The sequence below is a fragment of the Neoarthrinium moseri genome (assembly GCF_022829205.1).
Source record: "Neoarthrinium moseri strain CBS 164.80 chromosome Unknown scaffold7_Wmoseri_CBS_16480, whole genome shotgun sequence".
Classification (NCBI taxonomy): domain Eukaryota; kingdom Fungi; phylum Ascomycota; class Sordariomycetes; order Amphisphaeriales; family Apiosporaceae; genus Neoarthrinium; species Neoarthrinium moseri.
The window spans coordinates 971,387-990,399 of record NW_026055121.1 but is presented as its reverse complement, the minus strand read 5'-3'; the positions used below and the strand labels follow the sequence as shown (position 1 = coordinate 990,399).

The window sequence follows — 19,013 nt, the reverse complement described above, 5'->3', positions numbered from 1 at the left end:
GTTCCGGCTGCCTGCGTTTCCCTTGGGGGGCTTACAGGCCTTCACGAAATGAAGGCCGCCAGGGCCATCAGGTCCGGACTACGTGGCTTGGATTAACGACTTCGCGCCTTAGCCAACAGTACCTCTATGCTATCTTGTCTTTACGGTCTCACCTTGTAATCATGAATACGTTATAGTTCAAGGATGGGCACTCTTGATTTATGCTGCGATCATCTCATCTTGTCAGAGTCTATGTATACAAGGCACTATTTGTGCTGATAGACTGCGTTTTGCAACGGGTCACGGGGAGATGTCCACGTACAACATCCATGAGTACTCGAGTGAGCTTCAGAAATATCAATATACGGCAGATAAAATTGCGACTGCACAGCTTATGCACTACTCTTGGTTGCAAGAACATCCAGTTTAGAATCCTCTTGGGTGGCTTTCTTTGCTTCAACTCGCTTCTACTGTACTGTTCACTAACTTAGCCCTGTACGGACGCGATTAGGCTCGATTATTTGGCGAAGATCCCGATAACGATAAGGGAGCCGCGCCACATCCCCCTTGAATTCCTGAGTGGCTGTTCATCTGCACTTCGGGAACTCTCCCTCAATGTAGACTGCTAAATCACCAGTGAAAACCCTTTCGAGTTTCGAATTGCGAGGAGTGTTGAGACTTTTCTTTCGGTGTACTATTCATGTCAGGTTGACCGCCAGAAAAAAGCCTGGGGAATATGTGCACATCAGCACCCGGCATCACCAAGTCCGGACAATTTGAGCGAATGAGTGGCAGGAGGTCCCGAGGGTGATATATATCATTCTGGGGCTGCGTTCCCATCACTTTCCAGTGTCTTCTCTGAGAACCCCCCTTTTCGCTTGCCCGGGCTCGCAGGTCGACAATGGCGGATGATTTCAGCCTCGCAAGGGAGGGGTCGCAAGATGTTGCGATGGCGGATGCCGACTCAGGCACAATGGCTGGTAACGGGGCCAACGGCGATGCAGGTATCCTAAGGTCGGTTGAGCAACCATCTGGTTCTCACAACTCGTTCTCATTCGAGATCAAACCAGACCCAGATTCTGCGAGCAAACCGCCTTCGTCTTCACCCTTGTCCGCCAAAATGGCGAAACCCGTGCTGAAGAAGGGGACAGCGTCCACCAAGAAGAAGCCAAAGTCCGCCAAGTCGAAGTCTTCGAAGAAAGACTCTGCAACTGGGAATGGCCTGGCTGATGGCAACGACAGCTCAGATGGCGATGAGATCGACAACGGCCCTTATTGCCTTTGCCGCGGCCCCGACGACCACAGATGGATGATAAGTTGCGACGCCTGTGAGGATTGGTTCCATGGAGAGTGCATAAATATCGATAAGGAGCTAGGGGAAAAGCTCATTGAGCGTTTTGTTTGTCCTAACTGCACGGATGGAAAACTAAACTACACCAAATACAAAAAGACGTGTTCGCTGGCCGGCTGCACGAACCCGGCTCGCCTCTACAGCATGAAAGATAGGTCGGTCTTCTGCTGCAACGAACATTGCGATGCCTGGTGGTCATCCATGATCGGATCTTTACCCACGAAGTCAGCCTCGAAAAAGGCGCTGGAGGTCTTAACCCAAGAAGACTTTATGGGTCTCCTCGCCTCTACTGCCGATCAAGGGGGTTGGAAGATAGGCGATAAGCCCTTTGGTGAGTTGCCCATCCATGTTCCTTCTTGCATATCCAATGAGAATGCATTCTAATGATAAATCCTGCCAGGCAATCTAGAGGGTCTCTGGGCAAATGGCCTGCCAACTCGTCCTGATGTTCTCAGCGAAGTAGAGCAGGCGTTCTTGCAAGGCTCTGCTGCTGAGCGTCTTGCACTCGGCAACGAGATCGTGCAATATAAGAAGATGATGCAAATGCTGGACTGGGCTTCTCAGCGTCGTCAGAGTGCTATAGAGGCGGGCAAGTTCACCAAAGATAGCTGTGGCTACGATTACCGCCTCGATGTTATTTCTGTACGCCACGCCTTCGCTGCTTGGGTCGACTCGCCGGAGGGCCAAGCAACTTTTACGACAGGTAAACTGGACACGCCTGTAGAACCAGGCGACGGTGAACCCCTGACTCGAGGTACATGCGAGAAGAAGCGATGCAAAGCTCACAACGGATGGTATAAGATACTCACGAGTGCGGTTCGGAACCAGGTTAAGGAGACGGCGACGGCCGCAGCTGGTAAATTGGAGGCTGAGGAGGTTCTTCGGCAGGAGGCCGAGACACGATTTGAAAGACGTCAACTGGAGAACAACTGGGTTGAAGTTCTCGATTAGGTTCTCAACCGTCTCCTCTCATATCCATCTAGGAGCACAGAAGAGGACTGCACATGTCACCGCTTGGTCTGTATGGTGTTCAGATCTGCTGCAATACTTCTTTGCCGTCTCGCAGTAGTAATCTTCCCTCAGTAGACCCGAGCCCACTAACTCGAGGGTGCTGGATCCTCTGCAAGACACCAAAATTGATCACCAAACGCACGGCGTATGAGATGACTGCGATGCACTCAACAATGCATGGTTTATGTGAACAATGCTTTAACAATCCTCGCTTCGATGGGACTCTATCAATTTCGCCAAACCCGTAGGTTTGTAGCATTTGCTTCTATGCCTTCATAAATCAACTTGTGGTGAAATAGTCGAACCAGCCGCAAAATGCTACCACAGCCAGGGAATTGTCATCTGCCACCTTTGACGAAGGAAATACTTGCCTTGCCACAGATATTCACACTAGAGAAGGAACCCAAGCTGGCCTCGCTGCTCAATCGGGGTGTAAAGTATCATACGGGATAAGCGTTAAACAGCTACGTTCTCTCCACGTGTTTGAAGTTGCAATGAGCACTCTAGCCACACCTTGCAGGGCTGTGCGAATCTCGAGTGGGAGCCCACTACGACCAAGCATATGCAGGTGGAAGTATTCATATGGGGTATTGAAAGTTTATTCTTTGCTTTGATGCAATACGACCCAAGCGCATCTAAGCAAGGGCGATACAGCAATTGCCGCCGCGGCATTACTATGGTAGTATGTAGAAGTAAAGTTCATCGAGTCCTTCTTCGATACTGCCCAACCCGATTCACCAGAAGGTTTCCTTCTAGATACAATGGGGGCTCTCACCACTTACGGCAGGACTTGAAAATAGTCAGCATTACTGAAGAAGTACCGATTCCACTTCCCGGTCAGAGCCCCCCTTCCCCCCAAATTTCGCACCCAAGGCCGCTCCCACCAAAATCGAAATAAACTCAGCATGGTGGCAGAAAAGTAGCCGAAGATCTCTAGTGCAGCTCGCCAATCATGATGGCTATCACCTAGTGACCGCGGATGAGCGCCCCTTCTTGCCCGACCACCTGGTTCTGCATAGCGGTCCGTGTGGTAGAGACCCTTACCCCCCGGAAGCACCTTGGGTACAGACTGTGCAAGGATATATGAGCAGTTCTGGATCGCTGCTGCAGTTTGACGGCTTGTGCATGGCAGATGAGCTCTGAGAGAGGCAGACAGGCCGACACGACTTGCAGTACACTATCGATACTATAAACAGATACTCCCTACCAGGACAAATCTGCCGGGCTGCCGGACCTTGGTCAACAAATCTCCACCAATGCTATTACCCTGACGCGTTGGCCAGTCTTAATTCAGATCTCAAACCAGGAAGAGGACACAGGGGAGGTGTCCAGAGGCCCACACCATGGCTCTCGCTCATCAGCGTGGAACATGACAGGCATGAGCAGCATGGTGTAGCGGGCCTGTGGCGATTGCAACGGCGTGGAGACCCGTCGTGCAGAAACAGCGGTGCTTTTTGACAAATATGTCTTCTTTTGTGGATCGTACAGCATGAAGACGCACTGCTGCGTGGTGATCTGTCAGCCACTAGGCTGCTGGGGTGGTGGTGAGGGGTGGTGTAGTGGGAAGCAACAAGGGGCTCGACACGCGATCGCTGGGAAAATGAGACGTCACATAGTTCAGATAGCTATCACCAGTGCAGCTACCGCATCGAGAGCTATGAGCTGCAGCCGTTGAGCCTTGGAGGTGCTGTTCTAAGCTTTCAGCCGTCGAGCCATCTCGACGTCTAAAAGGAATGGTATTGGTTACAAGGGCCGATTCCCCCCCATGATGTGGCTGCATGTAAATGCCCCCAGATGACTTTTCGAGTCTCGCCTTATGATCTTCAGGAGGCATGTTGAGCCGATGGCTCTTACTGCAAGCCACGTGAAGAATGGTGAATGTTGGCTGCCGCTGGCGGAAAGTAGATTTGTTCCTTATTTTGTAACTTCTCGTGGTAGGCCACCGAATCCCGTCTCCCTTTTGGGAAGACTCTTCGCAATGAATATGAATTGCTTTTTCTGCTGAAGGCAGTTAGCCGAGAACAAATCGATATCGCAGCAGTGACCTCTTTGCCCAGATTGAACTGCCGCGGGCAGGGAACTTTTGGCCTGCAAGTCTGCCAGGCAATAACTAACTAGAAGCATGGTCGATCTCAGACGTCAGGGTCATCCACCGGGCTCACTCCGGGATCTCGCAACCGCCTCCAGGGATTGCACTCATCTCGGGATGTCGGGGGGAAACCCCAAGTGTATCCCCTGGGAGCACATCCCCAACTCAGTAGGTGTGTGGCAGGGGATCGATGTGGGTGACTTCTCATCGGGTTGTTCCATTGCCATGGGTTCAGCGCCTCGCCCAGAAGAGCATCATCGCCGCGACGACAAGACGGGCGTGCGGATCCTTGGGCATGGGGCAACTGATCATGATCTTCGCCTCAGATTTCCATGTGGAGGGCAATCTGCGAATAATATCACGAAACGCTCTACTGTACATTACTGTGGTACTTTGGAATGCGCGGCATTCACCGCAATGAGAGAAGCCTAGCCGAAAGTTTCGTCCGCTACAGATGGGTCCAGAGGCTTGACTGATTTGCTGATTGCCAACGGTGAATGTCGGCATCGCACCCGAATGCCAGGGATACATAGACTATGTAGCCTCGCAATATACCATACGATCTGCTGCTTGGTAACGCTGACAAAGCTCCCAGGCCTGCAAAGTAGGCATATAAGCAAGTATGAAGGGAGTATTGAAAGTTAAAAGCCTTGCAGGCTGATGTCACTTGGCTTGCGCCAACTGGATTCAATATTCATAGCAATGGATGCCTGTGGTTACATCGCGAGTTTCCGTCAGATGGCATTGTCCCGACACATCCTTGCCGTGAATCATGAGTCGCGAGGTAGCTTCAGCGGTGGGGGGAGGGGGCTTCTTCATTGGAGATCCAAGGGCTTGGGCGTAATCGAGGATCTCATGAGGGAACGGGATTTCCACTGCATCACTAGATCCACTAGTACCGCGGCCTTTGCCCGACGTACATTCAGGAGGTATACCTCTTTATCGTGATGCTCTACAATGAAGCGATACGAGTCCTTGAGCACACTCCTCAGTGGGACCATGAGGCGATGATTGTGCATTAAAGCAAGAGTGGTTCTCATTAACCAAGGAGGCCCCCAGTTCGCAAGTCTCAACGTTTTTTTTTCTTGCTTCAAGCATCAGGCTGTGGACAAGCGGATCGAACTCCATACTATTATGGATTTAGAAGCCAGTAGGGCTGCTATGTACACGTGCGTTGATGGTGACTGATCCCAGTCAGGGAGTTGCGCAAGGTATCCTTGATGTAACTGCGGAAACCTCCCTGTCTTTTGACCATGGCTGAAAAGAGGCATCGAAGTATTCATCTTCAATGATTTATGATTGCCATTTCGAAAAGCATACAGACGCATTCGGAGATAAGTCCACTGTCATGACGGATATCGACATGTCTAAGGTCCAATTGCTTGCTGTGCTGTTGCGCCAGGGTAGCATGGGATCCCGTCCTGAGTTGTCTTTTTCCGGGCACGTTGCACCGGCTCTTAGTGATTGGAGCGTCGCTTACTGTTAGCTGCAGCATCGGGAAGAAACGACATTGTGGTTAATCTATAGCTGCGAGGGAATATACCCCCGTGAAGGTTCAGGGAGCATCCCTATTCGCGGCGTGCGTTCATCTGAACTTGCAAACGGTGGAAGGCCCATGCTTCTAAACGGCGTGTAGACTATCTCGGAACCACAAGTTGAGTTCCTCTGGCCACAAAGGAAAAAAGAACAAGCGGATTCAATATGTAAGCAGCCACGCTCTAACCGAGGTCAGGGACATCAACGATCACGCCTGATTTTCCCGTGCGATTGAGTAGTAGTAACACGTAGGTGCGTTGCATACGACGATGGGATGGTCTTCTTGGCTGTCCCGTAGGCAGCGAACACGGAGTTGCGCCTACGTAGAAACATTGTATTAGAAATCAACCCTGCTGGAGCCCAGCCATCTCAGCTCGCGCCATAGGGTCTCGAAGCGTCTGCATCGCTCGATGCCATGGAGGATCAATTCAAGTAGGCCCTACATACAAGGCAAAGTTTGGGACCCCAATGCCCTTGGACCGGTCTTCTGATTCCTACTGGGTAGAAAGGCATCGTGAGTGGGCGCAATGCCCGGGGCCCTATACGTATATCGTTAGATCAAGAGATCTAGGCGATGAACCACAAAAGAGGCATCGCAAGGAAATCAGACCACAATGACGGTTGAGGCACCTCCCGAAAAGGCGTAGCGGGACAGCCTAAACCTCAATCTACAAGGCCTTCTCCTGCTATAGAGCTGGGGATCCCCAGGATTACAGGCGTATCCATTGCTGTTAGAGGCAAGGGTATCACTGCGAACTTCGGCGCCATAAGGGAAGCGAAGGATGCCCGCTAGAGATAACGCAGAGACATCGTATCCGCGCTGTTAACATCTTAACCGGCGAAAGTGCGTGAGCATGTGCAAGGAGCTAGCATTCCGAAGGTGACGTCGTGATAATTGGCGAGCATCGCAACCTCAATGAGGTAAGTATCTGTCAAATTAGACTTGACATGAAGGAGTGCAGCCTTGCAGGGAACCCAAGGAACCTTGAACGATCGACGCGGCACTCGGGGTTCACGACGAAGGGGGTTGCAATCATAGTCGTTATAGGTATTCAATCACAAGCTGGCACGTTGACCATCGAGAGTTACCGTGGATCCTAGCCATATTGTTGACAACCTTGGCATAGGAAATCTCGTGCGGCAGAGTCTATAATAGGAATGGTTGCATTCCAACTACCTCGACGATGTGGAACTCATGGTAGAAAAACAAATCGGAAATGCCGTCCATTCGTTGAGGTTGCCAACTCTGAAGCCACGTTTTCCGAGACTGGGGAGCCACTTGTCGAACAGTGCCCTTGATTGCGTTGTGTCGGCTGCCCATCACGGACCGTGACGATACCCAGGCGGTAAGACTCCCGCCGCTCGGCCACCGATTGCATTGTTATTACTAAAGTCACCTAAATACGCCGTCGGAGATAATGGGTCACGTTGCCCTTCTGCTCGCCTTCTCTGCCTTCGTAGGCAGTAAAAGTCACGTTTAGCTCCAAGGTCGATCCCTAACACCAGATTATTAGAGGATCTTCAACAGGGTTAGCGTTGCATCTAGAAGGCCGCTAGAACAATCGAAGATTGCGCTCTAATCTTGGACAACGGTGCCTGGTCATGCAAGTCCATTCACGACACCGGCTGGCGTTAAGCAACCCTTGAGTATTCTTTTAGGTGAGATGTACAGCACTGGTTGATGTTTGGTTCTAGGTTGCCGGAGATGACTGGAAAGTAGACAAGCCGTGCGTTCTCTTTGAGTATGAGAACTAGAAGCTCGTGCCATTGAGAAATATGGCGGTACCCAGTGTCCTGTGGGATTGCCGAGGCACGAAAAGTAAGGCGGCACTAGACAGACGCCGGATTCGGGAAGTCTTCTGAACCATTACTGCTCCAGTATTGCTTGCGCCCACTTGCTAGACATTGAGAGAAGCGCAGAGCGGAATTCGCTATATACTTCTCTCACGTGATGATAAGTGACTCCCGTCCGCTGACCTAACTGCTGTGAAAAACGCTCAAAACAATGGGATCATGGAGTGCCAAGACAAACTTAGAACCTAATACGAAGGGGGGAATCAAGACCTTCAGCACTTCAACACTGGCTTGTTGCTCGACTTACGATTGATTTACCCATTTGTGACCAGCATAAGTTTGCCCTCGCTAGCTATGATTCGATCGTGGTGATTAGCGAGAATGCGGATCACTTGGCAACGCTCTTTTCACCGGTACTTGGTTGCACTGCGTATATGGTAAAGTATGTTGCGGTCTATGACAGTGATCAGCACATCCACCGAAGGCATATGCAGCAATGATGCTCAAAATATGAAGCATCATATGAATAGAAGATCACGGCATGGCTTCGGCACGCTTTCCGCAACGTGACCAGCATCAGGAGCTCGGGAACCAACCCTATGCGAAACAGCTTAAAACGGTAGAAGTTCTTGCGGCGAGCGCGGCAGGCTTACCAGAGTTCAACATTGTCTGGGTCCATTGTTAAGCATGATTTGTGTACAAGACTTGGAGGCTTGGAGTCAGATGGAGCCGTCGCAACGAGCCAGGCCATCTGGTCTAAACTATTCATTGTCCGATGTCTCCTGTCATGGTGCTTCGGCACTTGCAGTGACAGAGAGTTACGATGAATATCAGTCTCTTCGTTCACGGCCCGCCTCGGAGCCCGCTCCGTCCGTGTACACAGGACCCCTAAAAGATACTTGGGTTCAAAGTGGACCAGCCTAGTGGTAGATCGACATCGTGGCTTGCTGAGCTGCCCCATCTGACATCCTGACTAATATTCTCTCAAATGACCTTGGCCTTGGTACAACAGTCTGTTGCGTCCGGATCTCGCTAGATGTCGATCTCCCTGAGTAGGAAAGCTTCGGGAGAGAAGGTTGGCCGAAAAGGGTGTGGCCCATACGCATCTGGATGCCGAGCAGACCAATTCACAACGATCTGGGCGGATGGTTGCTGAATCCCTACTGAAGAGCCCGAAGTGCCACCGCTACGGCGGCCAGCTACCGCAACTAGGAGCGACGACTGCGGAAGGGCATCGTGCCAAGGTTGCTGATGACGCAGCGTGCGAGCTAGAGCGGCCCAAGAAAATAAGGCAACTGGTGACTGGACGGCGGTGAGACGCTAACAAGGATCTGCCTCGTTCATCTCAACGGCTTCAGAGCCTGACGAGCTGGTTGCCAGAAGCAGTTAGGCCGGCCTTCGAAGGCCACAGTGGATGTAGATAATTAGGGCTCTTTTTTCAATCCAGGAGTCCAGAGTAGAATTTTGGCGAGGCGGTGCCTGTCCCTTCTGGACGAGGTCACCACAAAACCACCTGGCCATACCTTGCGGTTTACTACTAATTACCGTAACTATGAGACGACTTATAATGGCTCCTCCGACACGCCGGCACTCCGCAAGCTCGCCGGCATTTCGCAACCTCAGTCTGATCTATCCTAGCGGGGTTTGCTAACGATGAGATCGTGGGTTGGGTCATGCCGTGCATGTGCGTCGGACCCAGCGCTACGGGCAGAGCTGTCCCGATTCATTGGATGGATCGGCTGTCTTCTACACAACCATCATTCGCTGTGTGCTGTCGACTTTGCATGATGCAGAGCAGTATACCAACAGTAACAGATCATTTATCATATGTGTTTTCATGGTGAACACAGACGACTGTGCGATATATTGCATAATACTTCCATGACTCTAAAAAGAAAACTGGCCGGTCAGCAGGCCCAAATCGGAAGACCACAATTCACTAGGCGTTGGGTTTAGAAAACACATTCGCACATGTACCGAATGATCTTGTCCTGATAGTGGCGGAAATTCACAAGGCCTGGCCCGTTCAGTGCGGCAAATATATCCCGCGTCTCTATGCCGCCGCCAGCAGTCGGGTGAACTCTAATGGGTGAATGGCGTGTTCTGGCGCTGTTCTGGCGCTGGAAGACAAGAGTAGCGTCCGGGCCAGTGTCTTCCTTAGCTGCCACGCTAGACAACACGTGCTGGCTTACATAGTACCTACTAGTTATGTAGGTCTTCGGGTCACTAAGCTTCAGAGTTACCGCTGCTGCGGCATCATCATCAGTGATGTTGCCGACACCTGACAGAGCCGCTCTTGGATTCTCTGATGAATGGTCCCGGCCGAGTGTCCTTACCTAAGTAACGGCTAGGATTTCTGAGAGCACATAACACAGTCTGTTGGGTACTTTTCGCGCGAGACCGAGGAACACAAAAGTTAAGTCTTCGGTTACCGGCGTGTCGACAGACATCTTGGAGTTGCTTAAACCCCGGTCAGCCTTGGGCTGTTCTTGGCTGATGCTGCACAAGTCTTCGGGATGTTTTTGCAGTCAATGCCTTGCTCACGATGCGTTTCGATGATCAACAACAAGAGTTTGATTGAGGCAGGGGGAAGTGATTACATCGTACCGGCTCCAAAGAATCCTTGGTGACTCTATGGCGGTCGATCGCGGCCCCTAGAGAGGAACCCCTGCAAACCTCCTAAACCACCCTGCGCAAGCGAGCAGGTTCCTGGGCGCCAACATGAAGATCATATGAAATTAGCCTTTGTTTCTGGGAAGCCCCGGATGCGCCTCCACGAAACATTGGCACCTCCTCATCCTCCGGCTCGATGACAAAGAGAGCCTCAATCCCTGGAGGCAACTGGCTGGCACACCGGCAGCCACGACAACATACATCTCCCTACCCCGTATACTGTCCATGGAGAGTCTGCGCGAAAGTAATGCATAGGGCCAAGACTTGCAAAGCGGAAATATTACATACATTGAGCTAAAATCTCTTGTGGGGGTTTCGACTGTTGTGGAGCAACGGCATCCTCCCCCTCCGTCTTTCGTGGTCCGTGACAGAACGGCGACTTCACAGATCTGGCAGGGCGCATCTCAATCTCGTGAGGCTCCGCCATCTACCATGCGGCGCCCGAGACTCCTGCCATAGACCCTGTTCAGACGATGAATACTAGATTTGACCTACGCAAGCGGGCTGCCGAGAGCCATTCGTGTGTGCAGCACAAGTTGTCAGAATTGCTCGGCCGTCACTATCTCTATGCCAACGAAGCACACCGCTTGCATCGCTCGCGATTCGCCTTCGCCTAGACGTATCTGAAGTGAAATGTTTGCAAGGCTGGGCGCCGTACCGCACTCCGTGATGGCCGGCAACTCTTGATGCCGGAATGTCCTAACATACTCCTCCATGTTGCAGGTATGGGGGGGCCTGGCTGCTTCTGTTTCCGTCCTTGCCGGCTCTGGAGCCAAAACCCTGGCCGGGCATGGTTTGAACAGATCCAAACATTCTGGAACAGATACAGCAGTCATCCGAAGATGTGCTGCATGTAGTCGGGGTGACAGGTGTGGTCTCGGGGGGGGTGTTCAGCCAGATTCGTGGGGACGAACGGCATAAGATCAGCTCGACAATCCGGTCACAGTTGGAGCCGGGCAAGGCTCAGACGACAGCATTGATGAAGCTCGTGCGGCATCAAGCCCCAAGAAGCTCGAGTCGATTATCGTCTCAAGTTCCCAAGAGGGCCCGCGAGGATCCTTGTCTCAAAACGTGATCCCTGCAGAACCGCTAGGGGTCACAGACCAGCTACCCGAGCGGCATCGCGACCCAAAAACGGTAATGGTGGCCCGGGAGCGCCATGCGCCTCACAGGCTACAGATGACAGGGCATCCTCTCTGGGCATCTCAGCTAACTGAGCTTGGCCATGGGTGCCCAGACACAGCAGCAGTACCTTCGGGGCACCCTCGCACCATGTAGCCGTGCCAGGGCAGCCAGGCCCCGGCACCGCGCGAGGTCCCAAGGGTCGGGTACCAGGCCAGGGCGTATCAGGGTTGGTATCCCTGGGAGGTCGTTCTGCGTGCATGACCAGTGACCGTTTGACCTCGAACCATCCCTGGACCATCCTTGCACAGCTCCTCTCACATCCTTCGATCTCACCCACATTCGGGCTTTGGTCAACCCATGCAGCGGGACTGACCCAGGCCAGACAGGGGCAGATTGGACCATCTGGGCGGACGAGCACAGGCATCTCAGCATCCCATCGACACCCCGGGAGTCAGAGCTTCCCCCAATAACAGGAGTCGCTATATGTACTTGCCGTTGACGCAGGAGTACCCTCGATACCGGTGATCAGCAGCTGCTTTCATCCCAGGTCTGCCGTGGCCTGCTCAAAGCTTTGGTCAGACCCACACACAATTTGTGACAGTTGTTGTCCAGGGATTACCTTGGAGATTGACGCTTGATCGTCCTTCTCATGTACCTCCGGGAGATCTGATAGATACAACTCTAATCCTCGTCGTCGACTTCCACAACAACCATACATAAGTGCCCACACCCCCCCCAAACCTGAGCCATCCCGAGTCTTTCATGACATCAAGATATTTAATATTCCGAGAGATACTGGTGATATCTCTCTACAACACACACAACATAAAAGGCTTCCAGCTCTAATACCCTGTGCGACTCTTCGACAATCATAATAAGTAAAACCTGTACCGGATACGCCTAATCGACACGAATCAACACATAGCATAGCACCACCGTTCATTCACAACAAAAATGGCAACGACGATATATACAAGCCAGCCTGGCGCTCACTATGGCTACCCTCAACCACCACCGTCCCCGCCGATAGATGAGGCATCGAGGTGTTCCCTGCCGTCTATCTCGAACTTGTTGGTCGTGGCAGACGCCGGTTCCCCAACTACGGAGCAGTCTCCTGCGTCGCAACAACAGCAGTGTAAGTCTAGTTTCCCTTCCATTGCCCTGTAGAAGTGTCCCTGACCTTTCCGTCCAGCCCAATCTACCAAGCCAGAGACAAGGCCCAACTCGTCGCACTATGCGAGCAACGGCCCCTCGAGAGCGGCGATGCCGCCGACACCGCCCATGAGCACTGATGCATCTTTCGAAGGCCACGGGTCTCCGTCGACAAGATCAGTCAGCCAAGTGTCAGTGGTGTCGGCTCCCAACTACTACTATGAAGCCACGCCTCCCCTCGAGAGCGAAATCCAGCGTCACCAGATGCCCGCAGCTGCTATCCCTCGGGTACCCATCCAGGCTCCGGGATACGCTCAGCAGGCCTTCGCAGCACCCCCGTACATGAGCCAACCGGCTCTGTCCTCGTACTATCCCTCAGCTGTCCACCCGCCGACACAACCCCAGATCTCTGGCCTCTACTATCAGAGACCTTTGCCTCAGGTATGATTATCTCTGACGCCAGCTCGTCCTCCAAAGTCTAACCTTATTCAGGCATTCCCTCCTATGCATGTGTCTGTTCCGTTGGCACCAGCATCTGGCCCGAACCCGTGGCAACACCACCACTACATCTCCCCTTCTTCGGCAGCTTCGTTCCCGCAGTCCCAGGATCGCTACATCTGCCAAACTTGCAACAAAGCCTTCTCCCGCCCCAGCTCGCTGCGGATCCACAGCCACTCTCACACCGGAGAGAAGCCCTTCAAGTGCCCGCATGCCGGCTGTGGGAAAGCTTTCAGCGTGAGGAGCAACATGAAGAGACACGAGCGTGGCTGCCACAACTTCGAGTCTGGCGCATCTACTCTGCGCTAAACAGTTACGGATCGACGAGCGTATACTTTTCCAGCAATGTCATTTTATTGTGATACAAATTTATAATCCTGCGCGAACCAGGACAGGATGCAAAAAGATATTGGGGCACGAATATCCATGATACCTCACGGTACGAATTTTTTACGGCCGCTTACCCATACTGAGAGGGTCAACACTCACTATATACCAAAATGGGATGTTCGGAGAAGGAGTCAAACGGACGGACCGTTGGGACGAAATCTTTTTATTCTGCTACTTCTCCAATTTCTTTGAATATGGCGCATGGGGGCCTTGGGAGCATTTACACCGGCGTTGAATACTGGACGCAAGAGCCAGATCGGAGTTTCGAAGTCGCTTCTGGGGACTGTTTCTACCTGTAATGTATAGAGGCACTGATCGAGAAGGCATGAAGCTCAAAATGGAGCGTGGAAACAGCGGTGATTGTACGAGATGCAGGCTAGAGAGTAGTCAAGTTATCAAAACAGAGCACTTTCACAAGATCATATCACGTTTTCTCTCAATTGTTCAATTTTCTGCGACAGCCACTGACACTCTGCTACTATGCTGCGATCAGTTTTTGTTGAATGTGTACAGTTGAGACTGTTGCGGAGGCATCTGCACGGTCCTGGTTGAATAAGCATTACCAAGATTCCTGAACTGTGGCCTTGCCTCCTTTCGGGCGTCACCGCGATCGGCAGACAGGACTGACGGACGATACTGCTAGCTAGCATCGTGGACCAGCAAGCAAATAATGTGCAATACCCACACACAGGAGGCCAGCCGATTGCGTAAAGATCCGCACAGCAACAGCTAGAGGGCTCAACGATAACACGCCAAAAACCGGCACTTTCAGCCAGGCAAGACGGTATGGCTGCAGTTCCGATGTTTCCAGGAGGTTGCGTCGGAAACACCTGTTACAAGGATCCTAGCCTATAGCGGATGCACATAAGGGCGATTGTTACGACGCTGTCACGTTGGAACCACGCTTCCGAAGCGCCCCCTCCAGAACTCCAGAGGGAAAAGCCTTACGGCGATCATCTGCGGCGACGGCGGAAATGACGACGAGCCAGACACTAGACCTGCCAGCCTCGCCCTCTCGTTCCTGAAGGTTCCCGGCAAAGCTCATCTTACCTTGCGAGCCGCGCGCTGAAGGGTCATGCCTGTTCGGCCTGCCAGGCACGACCGTGTAGGCTCAGGCTCAGGCACAGGCACAGGCACAGGGTACACAACAGTCGCAAGCGCAGCATCTTCGGGACGGGGTAGGCGATGTTCGAGCTTCGTCCATCGCTATGAGCGGCAAAGCTAGTAAAGATCAGACCCAAGATTATTCCGTGACCCAGCTAAGTGGTCCAAGGGCAGCGTTAGCACCGTTGCGGCAGTATCGCCGTGCCATCCCATCAGCCGCGACGGTACTTTCCACCGCACGTCTGGTTGCTGGGCTTGGCTGGCCCGGGCCCCCTTGCAAGCCCTGGGCTGCCGCAAGGGAAAACGGCTCTCGCGAGCTTGGCGACTGTCAGCGCACTACGTAGTTAGCGAGCACCCTAAATCCCGCCACGCCCGCCCCCCTGGCCATGTACCCAGGGCCTCTTGGGGCCCTCGAAATTTGTCGCGTGGTTGATGGAGTACGGTCAAGGGCCTGCCGTCGTATTGTGGGGGCTAGTGGCCGATTCACTCGGCGGGCAATTCATCCATGGGATCGTCGTCGCAGTAGCGGACCCAGACTTTCTGCCCACCGACCTTTCTTCCCCCCCAAAGCCAAGCCTTTCCCAGTTCAAGTATCTGGTCCACGGTATCCAGCCAACACGAGCCTAACGAAGGACGTGCGGTGTCTACGAATGCGAAATGCCGTGGACTCTGTTCCTTTTGCCGTGGAAAAATCGGCGCACTGAACTCTTGTCTAATGGCGATCATTTCGGCTCTTGGGTTTCGGCTTTCTCGTCTAGGCACGCAAGCAAGCCTAGAAAGTTCGAGGGTTCAATGTAGGCTCATAACTAAGTAGCTTGATCTACAGGTGAAAGCAGTGGTCAAGTCCATCTACAATAAGCACAGGCACTATACGGTACCCAGGTCTGTCGCTAATACCTCCAAAACATACACTCTCTTGGCCGTTATCGTGTCTTCTTTGTTCGAGGCGGAGGCAATGCAAAACACCTCTACGTACATCCACCCCCAAGGTCGATTCCCGGTCCAAGTGGATCACGACAACGTTGGAACTATACAATACCAATTAATCTGACGACTCAATCTCCGGGCAGTCTGTTCGACTTCGTGTTTATATCGGCCCATGGTCTTTCTCTCGCCTTAAGTGATCTTTGGCGAGATCCATTCACAATATACACCACGCAGCCTCCCATAGTGAGCGCCGCAGGGGTGTCCTAGGTACAGCACTGATGCTCGCCCTGCATCGGGCGACGCTGCCGATAGAGGCCACTTACCCGCATGCTGGTCCTCCCGGCTTCTCAGCGCGCAGCCGGGTGACTTACGCGAAAAACCTGAGCAGCCATGAAGGCAGCGTAAATTTCCTTTTAGGCCTGCTCACGGTCAAACATGCAGAAAACCCGTAAATCCATGCTTCTTGTGGCTCGCTGGCAATGCAGCCGTCCGATACCTAGAATTGACCTTGCCGATCAAACCCCCATACAAATTCGACATGAGCGCCTCCATCGGAATACTCACCACCGATGATGATTCATGCTTTCCGCGAAAGGTGCTGTACGCAGGCCACCACGGCAATCGTTTACTGGATGGAAGTCGCCATCATGTTTCATCCAATCTTGCCTTATCAATATATTGGGTGTCATTGACAAACAACCAAAATAGATACTTCCAAAAGGAGGCCACGGTCCATGCCTTGCTATTGGATTGAAGGAAAGATCGGACCAGATGTTACAATGACATCTCTGCATCTTCACCCGACACCAGGACGCCGTGCGCAGAAACACGGGAGCCTCACCCTGATGACACCCCGCGTATCAGGTGGGCAGGGTACACCACAGCACAATACAGCATAACGACCCTCGGAGCTGCAGTACATGCAGCGCTGCTTCCTGCAAGCCAACCATGGCTGTGAGATATGCTAAGCAATCACATGTACAGTAGGGTGGACGACCTACCTGATAGGTACTGTGGTAACAATGATCTTACTGCTGACAGCATGCGAGCACACTACCACTGTTGCATACGGTGATACGATACCCTTCCCCGTCAAGCATCGCTTCCAGCTGTGATTGGATTCCAGGTGTTCAAGACCCTTGCTGCCAATCCCCGGGCGATCCCAGATCATCACAACCTTAAGTCATTAAGGCCTTTCTGGCGAATCATGTCCCGGCTCTCGACGGGAACTCGCTCGTAAGCCCATCCGCAACCACAGGGGGCTTACCCTTGGCACCAGCGCCCTGGAGCGAAGCGAGGTAATTGGTACAACCCCAAGGGGCTCACCGGCGGGCTTCTGGGGTTACATCATTCCCGCATTGGGGTGATTCTCGATGCGGCGACACCGTCTCGACCGTAAGTAATGAATTCGGCTATCATTTTGCTGAATTTTTTTCTTTCTTTCTTTCAGCGCTGATGAAGTACGGTTTAGCTTCCCGCTATCGGCAGATCATTATCGTCAGGCACCAAGACCTGTCAGGTTAGGATCCGCGGCATCAAGGTGGTGGGATTAGACTTTGACCAACTGCACATCAAAAACATGAGCGTGCTTGGCGCCGGCTCCGTCGCAGACGGCAATCACAGCTCCCACCGACGGCGCCTCGGAGGCGTGCAACGGCGGTTTAGAATCCTTCCATACCAATATTGTCCGATAGTCTTTGTCAGCGACCAGCTCGGTTACGTTGACACGCGGGCTAACGCTTTTGCGGACAGCAATTCGTTACCTAAAGTAGGGCTGTTTCACCTTTGAGGGCTATACCTTTATTCCCTCCCATTAGAGCACGGCTGGGGCCCCGTAGTTGAGCTGAGGACAAAGCACATCGCAGGCGTCGGGTCCGCGGGTTCCACTAGCCTCTCGAGATCTCCGCGAGATCCCCTTTCTTGGCTCCCGTACCGTGCCTGGAAGCGAGGATTCCCAGCGATGGCATGGATGCTGGAAGTGGGGGCAATGAACTCTGCTATGGGCTCTATGAAGCAAACCATGGTACCGAAGGTCACATTGGTGACGACTCGGCCGGACAGCTCCGTGAGGGTATCCACGTGGGTGAAGACGCAGATACGTAATCCCCTCGCCTGGAGGAAGGACAGCGAAAGCGGAATGCAGTTCGAAACGACGGGGTCTTTGCCCATGGAATAGTGCGCTCAATAATTGTTGCATCGTTCGTCACGGGTCTATTGGATATGGATTACAAGCCACAATACTGTGGTAGTGTGACCGGTCGGTAGCTAAGGCTGTCCCTGTCTGCAACCTGCTGCAGAAATGGATTTGTTACCGCAAAACCCCTGAGCTGGCGTCAGGGGGGCTGTAAGGTCTCCCAGTTTTGCCTCGTGTTTCGTCAATGACGGCTCCAGATCTACCCGAGCAGGGGTAACGAACCAGAAACCCAACCCACGAGGCCCAGATTTTCAGATTCGCAGATTTGCAGTTAACCCTGCAGGGCGGTAGAGATGCTGTCGATGTCTCTCCATGGCCCTGATTACAATGCATTTTGTACGATGGGTTCGTCCTTTACACCTTGCATCAGCCGTTTATAGCTCACTCACTGCAGCTTTGAAACACCTATTACCAACCAGGCGAGGAGCTTTCCGATGTGGCATGCATGCAATTGAGTGCTTTGGAGAATGAAGGCTCCACGAAAACTTCGATTGAAAACCACAGCGACACTGGCTACACACCGCCTAGATGATATCCATGGGGCCACCAGGTGACACTGTTCGTTTCACCATAGTATATTATCATGGGATTACCTAGTATCTCTCTTTGACCTGACACCAGTCCACGTACCATAGTAACGTGACTAGCATCTACATTTGGGATGTAAAAGCTTTGATTTTTCATCGGATGTCACTCTGCCATCTTAGCATCTATGCATCATGGTCTGTTTGTCCAACGCTAGGAGGCAACGCGCCTCTGTGCTATTTGGCCGTTGGTCATTGGGATGGATCTGTGACATTGGTGTCGCGTACCGTGGTCTTGTCATCGTCAGGTCAGTTTTGACACTCGGCACATGGGATGATCCGAGGGGTCCTCGACAGCCAAGAATAGCACCCACCATGCGTTCAGTATAAGCCGTTGCAGAGCCTCATCGTGACACAGGCGTGCATGCATGAATGATCGCTCGCGGGGGTGTAAAGCTTGACCTGTCTTGACAATCGTGCCCATGCCAACATGCGGCTCCGACAACGAAGCCTAATTTTGGAATTGCATGTTTACAGATGAAGTCTCACCAAACCTGCAGAATTCATATCCTCTAGCGTTTCATGGTGGTCGAGGTAAACATTGGACGAAGACGTCAACTCAAATATTGGATATGTAGACAGATGTACACAGGAAGTCATCGTTTG

The 19,013-nt window shown here is 52.5% G+C and overlaps 3 protein-coding genes across 3 annotated transcripts; 2 read left to right on the top strand and 1 right to left on the bottom strand.

The window, feature by feature from the left end:
- Positions 1-880: 880 nt before the first annotated feature.
- Positions 881-2,281, top strand: JN550_003249 (uncharacterized protein; the record flags this gene model as incomplete). Its single annotated transcript, XM_049314632.1, has 2 exons — positions 881-1,661; positions 1,731-2,281. The coding sequence occupies 2 exons, from the start codon at positions 881-883 to the stop codon at positions 2,279-2,281; spliced, it is 1,332 nt and encodes a 443-aa protein (XP_049175084.1).
- A 9,248-nt stretch (positions 2,282-11,529) lies between these two features.
- JN550_003248 (uncharacterized protein) lies at positions 11,530-11,856 on the bottom strand (the record flags this gene model as incomplete). The annotated part of the gene is made up of 1 exon (XM_049314631.1): positions 11,530-11,856. The coding sequence occupies one exon, from the start codon at positions 11,854-11,856 to the stop codon at positions 11,530-11,532; it is 327 nt and encodes a 108-aa protein (XP_049175083.1).
- A 656-nt stretch (positions 11,857-12,512) lies between these two features.
- On the top strand, positions 12,513-13,517 carry JN550_003247 (uncharacterized protein; the record flags this gene model as incomplete). Its single annotated transcript, XM_049314630.1, has 3 exons — positions 12,513-12,693; positions 12,751-13,151; positions 13,203-13,517. The coding sequence occupies 3 exons, from the start codon at positions 12,513-12,515 to the stop codon at positions 13,515-13,517; spliced, it is 897 nt and encodes a 298-aa protein (XP_049175082.1).
- Positions 13,518-19,013: the final 5,496 nt, after the last annotated feature.